This window comes from Archocentrus centrarchus, chromosome 22, assembly GCF_007364275.1.
Source record: "Archocentrus centrarchus isolate MPI-CPG fArcCen1 chromosome 22, fArcCen1, whole genome shotgun sequence".
Taxonomy (NCBI): Eukaryota; Metazoa; Chordata; class Actinopteri; order Cichliformes; family Cichlidae; genus Archocentrus; species Archocentrus centrarchus.
This window is the reverse complement of record NC_044367.1, coordinates 16,757,481-16,767,652: the sequence shown is the minus strand read 5'-3', so window position 1 is coordinate 16,767,652 and position 10,172 is coordinate 16,757,481. Positions and strand designations below refer to the sequence as shown.

General features: G+C 42.4%; 1 protein-coding gene across 1 annotated transcript; it reads right to left on the bottom strand.

Moving 5' to 3' along the window:
- Window positions 1-4,680: 4,680 nt before the first annotated feature.
- Window positions 4,681-9,501, bottom strand: col10a1a (collagen, type X, alpha 1a). The gene is made up of 3 exons (XM_030718692.1): window positions 9,398-9,501; window positions 8,888-9,005; window positions 4,681-6,825 (listed from the first exon to the last, which is right to left on the bottom strand). The coding sequence occupies exons 2-3, from the start codon at window positions 8,988-8,990 to the stop codon at window positions 4,985-4,987; spliced, it is 1,944 nt and encodes a 647-aa protein (XP_030574552.1). The 5' UTR covers window positions 8,991-9,005; window positions 9,398-9,501; the 3' UTR covers window positions 4,681-4,984.
- Window positions 9,502-10,172: the final 671 nt, after the last annotated feature.

Genomic DNA, 10,172 nt, shown 5'->3' with positions numbered 1-10,172 from the left:
CTCTGAGCTCATTTATTTATGTTTAGAAAGCATAAAAACACCACCGCCGCCCTTTAATATTGTCTGTTACAGAAATACAGGGAGAGCTTAGTCTGGTGTTGAGAGCGGAGGTCAGCTGCTGTAGCCACAGATGCACAGATTCTTTGTTTTACAGCGCCCTCATGTGGTGCACTGAGAGATTTCAATTAGCTCACATACAGAAGCATTTTTTTTTTTTTTTTATAAATCTGCAAAAAGTTGTATTTGGAATTCTACATTGTGTAATCCAATTTCAACAGCACCAGATCACAAAACACTACATGTTAAGGTAAAGACCTTACAACAATTAGAACGGCATACCTTCTCACAGAGAAAATTCAAGTTTATTTATATATCGCTAATTCACAACAGTAACCTCAAGGCACTTTATACTGTAAGGTAAAGACCTCACAGTATTGGAGAAAACCCCAGCAATCAAATAACCCCCCATGAGCAAGCACTTTACAACATTGGGACTGTGAAACTCCTTTTGACAGGAAGAAACCTCCAGCAGAACCAGGCTCAGGGAGGGGCAGCCATCTGCTGTGACCGGTTGAGGTGTTAGGTGAAAGAGGAGAGAGCAAGACAAAAATAATACAGACGAAAGGAGAGAGAAGACAACAATGTAATGACACACTGCAGTGGTGTATAAACACATGGGGAGTGAAAAGAGGTAAGTGAAAAAGAAGTGCTCAGTGCATCACACAAAATCCTGAGCCTATAGCAGCATAACTAAGGGATGGTGCAGGATCACCTCATCCAGCCCTGTTACATCCCCACAATGATGTCTAGAGCCAGGAAAAGAAAAAGGAGCCAAACAGAGCAGCATGGTTAAATAATAACCTTTATTTTAAAAGGTCTCATTACAAGGAGACAGCGATGCCACTATATCAGTAAGAGAACAAAAAGAGAACAGTCACAACACAAACTAACCTGTCTAAGGGGGGAGGGGACACACACAAAGGAATGCACTTCTGTGGCCCACAGACCCACACTACTACACTGCTCCCCAAAATCAGAAACTGTCAAAAACACACCACTGGGTCTCAGATACTGGAAGACAGAGAAAAGAATAAGAGGAAAAACAACAACCGGCCTTCACAAGTGGCCCTCACCTAGCCTTTACAATGTTTGAGGACTAATTGCCAAGTCAGCCCAGGTGCAGACTGGGGAAAATGAGCGGCGGCTGGGTCCTGGAGAGTGGAGAGGGAAACAGAGGGAGAGAGGGCAGCAACAGACACTTGACTTTCCTCTGCTTTTAAGATTAGACTCAAAACTTTCCTTTTTGATAAAAACTTATAGTTAGGGCTTGCTACATGCCATGGGACTATGTGGGTGTATGTGTGTGGTGAGGGGCCTGATGGCTGAAGGCTCTGCCTCCCATTCTACTTTTAGAAACTCTAGGAACCACAAGTAAGCTTCAGTCTGAGAAAGAAGTGCTCTATTAAGATAATGGTACTACGAGGCCTTTAAAATATGATATGATGGGGCTTGATTGAGGAGAAGGATTTTAACTTCAATTCTGCAAAAGGCTTGCCAGAAATAATTTTGCACATTGTGCATTTGCATTAATGACATTAGAAGAAAACTGCAGTCTTTGTAACAAAGAGGCTGCAGTCAGTTCTTCACTTCATTTATGATAAATTAGCTGGTGAACTTCACCCTTGAAGATCTTGTTGTGGTTTGGACAGGCACATTTCTTTCCCTAAACCAGCTTAATCTGCAGTGAACCTAAAGTGATATATGCTTTCTGCCCAACAGTATTTTTAGTGATCTATCCATGAAGGAACCGCACAACATAATTGTGTCACAAAATTCAGGGTCAGTTGTGTTGCATTCAAACACTGAGTTTCTGGGTTTTTACCATAAATAACAGTGTTTGAAACAAACATTTTTACGATGTCTGGAGGTTTAGTGTCTATAGCAAACAACTGCAGGGCAGACCGAATTGATGCCTGTGCTCACCATCAGCATGTCAAGATTCCTTCCATGAAACACCATAAACACCAGAATGGTTTTAAGAGTGGAGGAGAAATCAAAACACTCCCGCAGGGTGTTTTTTAGGAGCACACAGCTCTACCCGTGCGCATTTCAAACCCTCTATTTCCTCTGCACCCACTCCATCCTTGGACGCTGCAGCTCAGACCACCGCAAAAAGGATGTGTTTTACACATAATATTTCTATTTCTGCTTCCTAAACTGCTTGTCCATCTTGGTCATGTTGTTGAGGGATGTGCTGCTTCTTGTAGCTCTCAGTGTGCCTCACATGCTGCCACACACATCAGTCTACATCCTACTCAAAAACACCTGGTTCTTATTTGCGTGGCCTTTTTTTTTCTTTTTGAATAGATGCACAGCTGTATAGATAAACATGCAAGGTGAGCCTGCAAACAAAAATATTTCAAAGTGAAATATTCTTTTTAGTCTCAGCAGATAATTTTAGAGTGCGGCTTGAAGAGTTGACCAGAGGCAGCTCTCCATCTGTGCTGTCCCACCTCATGCAACAACCACAGGCCATCTCCAAATGGCAGTACCCTCAGATGGCAATCCCCACCAGTTTCTTTCAGCCAGCTTCCTCTCTCTCTTCTGTCTCTGGGGCCCCTCACCTAACCACTGTCTCGTTCTCTCTCCCAAGGAAGATCAAATAGCGGCTGCCCTGCCAAGGGACCATCCCTGTCCCTCATTCCACACCCAAACTATATTCAGCACGCTCATATTGAGGCTTGCATGGTAGAGTAGCTTTTGTAAATTCTGGCTGCCAAACAGGCAACTGGTAGCCATCATGTGGAGAGATTTTTATTTTATCCATCTCAGCCTCTATATGGGACCATTCGTACAATATGTACTGTACTGAAGTATGTGTGAATTTTTTTGAGCAGCCTTTCACAAAAACACATAATTTGTTCCCATTTCTCTAGTTGAACCTATGGAAAATGCCAAAGACGACACAGTTTGACAGGTATAAAATAGTATTTTTGTACCACAGAACTATCAGCTGAAAACTTCAACTTCTCAGAGGAGGGAGAGAGAAGGCTCAGGTCTGCCAGATTACACAAGAAGTGGACTGAAATTCAGTGGCAACCCCCTGCAAACACACTGCCAATGTAATAAAAGCACACTTGGATAAAAATAAATAAATAAATACAATGGAACATTATCGGACATGGACTGGCCACCCCAGGACCCAGACCCTTATGAAGTCGTGTGAGATCATCTTGAAAGAGAACAGATCAAAAAACAGTCAGCATCCAAAGGAGAACCTTAAATGTCCTTCATGTAGCCTGGAGAACTATTCCTGAAGACTACTTAAAGACAATTGTAAGAAAGCTTGTCGAACACAGTTCAGGATGTGCTGAAGAATTGACTTTCAAGCATGTTAGAACTGTACAAATTCTGTTTTTGCCTTATATACTGTATTTCCATGTATGTTTGCACGTTTCAATAAATCCCTCCACCTATTTCCCATTTTCCTAGCAAAATATAAAGAAATGAGGGGTAATCTATGAATATATTAATAGTGTAACACAACACTGCTGTAATAGTGTTGTGTTTAAAAATGATCACAGATGATTACAGTTACAGTAATATTTCTAAATTAATGTGTTGCTGCATGCCCATTGCACTGAGAGCTGTAAGTCCAATAGCAAATTTGGTAGCAAGACCCCCAGTTTTATCCAGCCATTGTTATCCATTTTATATTACTCTATACTTCTACTTCACTTCATAAAAAACTCAAAGGAATCATTCATTTCTTACGCTAAAACTTTTCCCAAGTCTATCGCTGACAATATTAACATGTGCAATGTTAATGTTAAGGTTTAACCTGATTGTGAAAGGCTTGTTAGCCTTTAAAATATAATATTTCTTTTAAGGGGCTAATACATTTATCAGTTCTTCCTGATCATTTTTCTTCTCATAATCTTAAATAATTATAATTTTATTATTATTTATAGTGTTATTACTTTTGCTTATTTTCACAACAACTTAATCTTTCGTTGAACCTGTCACAGATCACTTTGGAAATCCTAACTGGTTTCCTGGTGTCTTATTGACACCATTATTTTAATCCATTAATGTGCAGGAAACTGGTTTAAGTCTCAGTAAATGCAGAACTCAACCAGTGTGCACAAAACACTCAAAGTGAACTGACTCTTCTGACTGTGTGTCTTCTTATGCAATTTTAATGTTTCTTATGAGTGCCTATGAGTTATTTATTTTATAGAGATTAAGTCCATTGTTCAATTTAAATGAGATGCTATATATAAAAAAATGCTTCTGATACAAAACTTTCAGGAAGACATCTTTATTTTGGTCATTATGCTTTACATGACACAACGCATGTCCAGGGATATAACAATGTTGCTGTTATAACAGTTTGTGTTTGCATGACAGCATTTTGGTGACTTAGTTCGTCATAACAGTCAATTTGACCATCACCATTTCACAATATATTCAAGTCACATTTAGTTACAACATGTTGCACAGAAAAAGTATTAGGGTACTTTTAATAAGATTATTGGTAACCCAAAAAAAAAACCAAACCAAACCAAAACAAAAAAAAAAAACAAAAAAAAAAAAAAAACAAGGTTGTACAATAATAAACAAAAACAGAAAAACACTAAATTAAGAGTCACCAGTTGAAGTCAGTATAAAAGGAACAGAGTGGAAAAGAAAAAGTCAGGACACAACACAGTTATAACAACTCAATTTCACATGCTGTCTCCATTACAAAAGCTCACTGGTAACATTGTGGATTGCTTACCCCCACCCCTGATCACCTGTGTTCATAAATTAGTTTTCCTTCTTCTAAGCACCCATTTCTTGTAGTTTTCAAGTCAAGATGCTACTATTCCTCAATAAAGGGCGAACTACCTGTCTTTTAGGTTGAAGAAAAATGAACAGGGAGTTTACTTTGAGAAATAGCAAATTTAGTTGGTTGGCTTTCGGGAACTACTGAATCAATTTATCACGTTGAAGCAATGAGGAACCCAGAGAAAGAGCAGTGGACATTCTCTGCAGCGAAGACGCCATTGGCCTCATCATCAGGGATCTGGACGTAAACTGTGTCCTGCTCATCAAGCAAGAGGACAGCACTACCAGACATCTGGTCAAGGAAACCCTTGTTGTACTCATCATAAGTGAACATAACAGGCTGGCCATTCTTGTACAGAGCCACCAGGGCATGAGCTCCATTGACATGGATGCTATAAGCGAAGAAGTAAACTCCAGGAACCTGGCAAGTGAAAATGCCTGTCTCGGGGTCATAGTGATTCTCGGCATTGTACACTATGTGGTCAAACTTAATGGGGCTGCCAGCAGGAGGGTAGGGGGTGGTCAGAGCTGCAGTGAAAGCAGACATGGGGGACTTGACCATAATCTCACCCACTTCCATGCCCTTGCCTTTCTCATATACAACCTCACCGGGAGGGCCAGGTGGACCGGGAGGGCCAGCTGGACCAGATTCTCCATCACTTCCAGGCTCACCGGGTTCACCAGGGGGACCCTGAGGTCCAGTGGCACCCTTAGCAGACAAACCAGCAGGGCCAGGAGGACCAGGGAGACCTGGGTGTCCCTTGGCGCCTGTAGCACCAGCAGGACCTTGAGGCCCAGTAGGTCCTCTTGGACCTGTTGCCCCATCAGATCCAGCGGAACCTTGCTCACCTTGGCGGCCAGGATGACCTTTGGGGCCAGCAGGGCCTGGGATACCTGGGGCTCCTGGGGTACCTGGGGCACCCACATTTCCTTTTTCACCTGTGGGTCCTGTGGCCCCTCTGGATCCAGGAGGACCAGCTGCTCCTGGATAACCCTGCTTACCTTGGAAACCCTGTGGTCCCTGATCTCCCTTGTTTCCCTTAGGTCCCTGAGAACCAGTTGGGCCTGTGTCACCTTTAGCACCAACAGCACCAGGTTCACCTGGGAAACCTCTTTCACCCTGAGGTCCACTAGGACCAGTGGGCCCGGTTGCACCAGTAGCACCAGTATATCCAGTTGGACCTTGTTCACCCTTTTCACCTGGAGCACCTGTGCTACCTGGAGCTCCCCTCTCTCCCTTCTCTCCATTTGCACCTGGTTTTCCATATCCAGGCACTCCAGGGGCACCAGGGCCTCCAGCAGGTCCCTGGTTGCCTTTAGGGCCAGTTGGACCAGGCAAACCTGGGGCACCATTCTCACCTGGTTTACCTGGAAGACCAACACCTGGGGCACCAGTGTGTCCTTTGGGTCCCTGAGGTCCCATGGGACCAGGGGCACCATCGCTACCAGGGCTACCTGATTTTCCTGGCTCACCTGGGGCACCATGTTTTCCTGGCTTTCCAACTCCAGCTGGACCTGGTTCTCCAGGTGGACCCATAGGGCCTTCAGGTCCTGTCTCACCTTGAGCTCCTGGTGCTCCCACCCCTCTATCACCCTTAGAACCTGGCAATCCAGGAATACCTGGATGTCCTTTCAGACCAGGTTCTCCTCTAGGTCCCATTGCTCCAGGAAGACCTGAAGGTCCGGGCTTGCCAGTAGCAGAGAGGCCAGCAGGTCCAGGGCTTCCTGGAGATCCAGGAACTCCCCTAGGTCCCTGAGGTCCAGTGGCTCCAGTATCTCCCTTCTCACCATGTTCTCCAGGACTGCCGGGTTTGCCAGGTCCACCTGGAGATCCAGGTTTGCCAGCGATGGAGCGTCCAGGAGCTCCGGGGGGTCCAGGAGGTCCTTGAGGTCCAGCATAGCCCACGCCATTCTCACCTGGTGGGCCAGGAGGGCCAGAAGGTCCCTCGGGGCCTGGCTCACCTGGAGGACCAGGCTCACCTGCTACTGACACCACTGTGAAGAGTCAAAGAGAGGCCAGCATTAGTTCCACCTTAGCAAATGAGCAAACAAAACAAACAAACAAAGAAACAAAAATGGACACAAAATGACAAAGTGCAAGAACTGTGTGTGTACCTGCAATTTTAATTTATTGCCACTTTAAAAGTTAAACTATTATGTATTGGTTTACTGAAGTACATTGTTGTGTGTGTTAAAGTGTGTGGTTTAAAACCACTAGTTTTGTTACTGCATATTTATGGAATGTCTCTAGTCTGTGCATAAATATCAGTGATATGTAATTAGGGTCTGTTTAGCATATTCAGTAAATCTAATTACATTCCATTCAATTGACAAGTGCAGGGACATGTGTGCACTGGGCAGCTCTCAGAGCTTAGTTTGCTTGAGTGTACATCAGTTTAGTAGTCTAGCAGTGTTCACAAGCAACATGGTTCTTCAGCAACAGAACAGTTCTCTGCATAAACTTGCACTTATTGTTTCAAAATGGCCAAAACATGATCTACTAATTCATGAAGGAGGTAGGGCAGGTTTAATTCTAATCAAGCAATGGTGTAGTTTGTGAGAAATGCCCACATAGGATTCAGCAACTGATATGTATTATATGTTACATAAATCATAAAACATATAATATTTCATTTAAAAAAAAAACAATGTATTTTTAGTATATATTTATTTGAGAATGTAATTCACTCCAATACAGAAAAAAGTTTAAATGTAAAGAAAAAGCTGCATTTAACCTGCTGAATTACTGTTTTTAATACACAGTACAGGTTTAACATTTTAAGAAGCATCTTGGGACTTGTTCAAGAGCTACTGATCAAAATAAGAGGGTGTTTTGTTTTATTTGCTGCCTTAATGTGGTCACATGGGTTTGAGTGTAAAAGGCTCACTGCTTGGCTTACTCTAGCTTAGTTTGGATAAAGCCAAACAGATGTTTCTACTTTTGTGTTAAACAGGCACACCCAAACAAACCACACTGCTGGGTGACTGGACTCTAATTGTCGGTGTCAAACTAAAAATAATCCCCTAACAGCTACTTTCTCGAATAGAAACAGCAATGAACTGATGACACAAAAGCAACACTTCACAGTTTGTATGGGAAACACACAACTCCCCCCCAAAACACGAAGAGATTATTAAGTATCACTTTGTGTTTTGCAAAGGGATTTTAATCATTAAATAAATTGCGTGCTGACTCAAATGAGTGAACAGGAACTAAAATAAGCAGCAAATCTGCCAGAGTGAATCCCTCTAATGCACCAAATTTCAGATCTTTAATATAAACCAGCAGACAGCTAAAAACGGTTTCTTCACATTAAGCATGATGCATAATAAAATCAAATCATAAGAATGTTGCTAATGTAACTACCTTGGCCGAATAAAGCGACTTTCAGCTGCTCACATAGTCACAAGGTGTTGCCACAGCGGGAAGCTCCGCCTGTTTGATTTGACAGACTTTTTTTTTTTTTTTTTTTTTTTACGTCGGATGCCCTTCCTCACGCAACCCCCCAAGGGATTCGTATCCCCCACCCCCACCCCCCATGGTTCTTTCGCTTGTTTTGGGAATGTTTAAAGTACTACACTACAGAAGTCACTACTTTGGTTGAATAAATGGTTACAAATCTCCAAGAAATACTAAAAAAACATCATAAAGGTAGATTTAATCTTGTGATTTAGAGAAAAAGGAAACTTGCACGCTGTGTACCGTGTAAATAAGATGTAATTTCAGCCCTATAACTGAGCGCGCTGCGTGATTGGAGAGGAACGCAACTTGTTGTAGCCAATCAGAGCGCAACACTGTCCCAGCGCAAGGTGGGGTTCAGCTTTCAAAGCAAAGTGCGGCTGTGGCAAGCAATCTGCATGGCTGGTTAGGGCCAGAACAAAACAGCTATTCCCCTCACTGAAAGTAAGGAAACGTTGCCATAAAATGTTGCTCAACTACGACTAACTTTATGGAAGAAACTCTAACTTGGTGGGCTGTTTTTTTTTTTTTTTTTAAATTATTATTGCAGGAGCAGCTTTAAAACTGAACATAGGGCAAAATGCTGTATATTCTTACCATGGCTTTTCACAGGCATCACCTTCCGCACTACATAACCCTTTCCGTGGGCTGCTGCAGAGGCCACCATGAAGAGGAGGATGCACGCTACGCGTATGTCCATCTTGCAAAATCAAACCTGGGAGGTTTGAGGGAGAAATTGACAGTTAGCACATCTGTTTTCAAGGTACCAAGTGCCTTCAAGCTTTAGTTTTTTGTTTTTTTTTCTTTTAATTTGGCTTTGTGAATTTTACAGAGCCTGAAAACCTTTTCTGCTACAAGAACATGCGGTACCCTTTCTTACAGAAAAATAGTAGACAACAAATGAGATAGGGTAAGCAAAAGTAAAAGAAAGTGCAAAGTTCTATTTCCCCAGTCAGTACTTATATATTACAAATGAAGCTACAAGGCAGCAAAAGTTGCCCTTGTCCCCCCATCTTGTCATAGGGATGACTGAAGGCCTACACAAAGCTTAGATGTTGACAACACTCCTCTAGAGACAGAACCATTCAAAGAGGAAATCACACATACCGGCATCCAAAGAGAAGAACCAATCTCCTCAGCACCAGTGAGCTCCCGGTGCTGCTGTATATCCTTAGGGTAGGAGCACAACTGAGGATATGCTGCCTTCCAGTACAATGATGTGGGTATTTATACCATATCTACCCTGCGCATCATTAAAAAAAGCCCCCACCACTCAAGTACCTCCCTCCTCCAACTAGGCTGTAATTAGCAGACAGATCTGCCCAAAGCGGGCATGTCACATCAGGGTTCCTTCATGTCTTGAATATCCAGACACATGATTATCACTTATTTCTGTCTTCTTCTGAACTGTAAAACAATCAAAGCAAAAAAAAAGAAGTAAAAAATAAATAAATAAATGGATACACATACAAAGAGCATAAACAATCCCAACAAGAGGACTAAGGACACCATTCATTTTCATCTTGGCAGAATTCACATTGAGTTTTTAAAGAAGTATTTAAAATCTTAGTACTCTGGACATGTTTATGTTAAAATGCCCCTTTCTAAATATGAAAATATCTTGAAATAGTCAAAACAGAGTTATAAAAACAGACAGTTAACGGCACCTGTGTGGCTTCACAAAGCTTGCTTTGAGGATGTATAGTATAGCACATGTCTCATCTCCAAATTTACATCTTCTCCAGCCGGCTGGTGAAACCTGCCTTTACCTTGCTTGACTGTCTGGGCATCTCTGTGCCTGCCATGATAACATAAACAAGGGAAGTGGTGGAGAAAGATTACCATCATGAAAGGTACAGGAGGCTACAGTTGCTTTAGTTGA

What these genes read in the sequence shown, in the direction of transcription:
- col10a1a (XM_030718692.1), bottom strand. Translation starts at nt 8,990, where the DNA reads ATGGACATACGCGTAGCGTGCATCCTCCTCTTCATGGTGGCCTCTGCA. An exon ending in GATGCCTGTGAAAAGCCATG is followed by an intron (nt 6,826 to 8,887) that starts GTAAGAATATAC and finishes GACTCTTCACAG; the next exon opens with TGGTGTCAGTAGCAGGTGAG.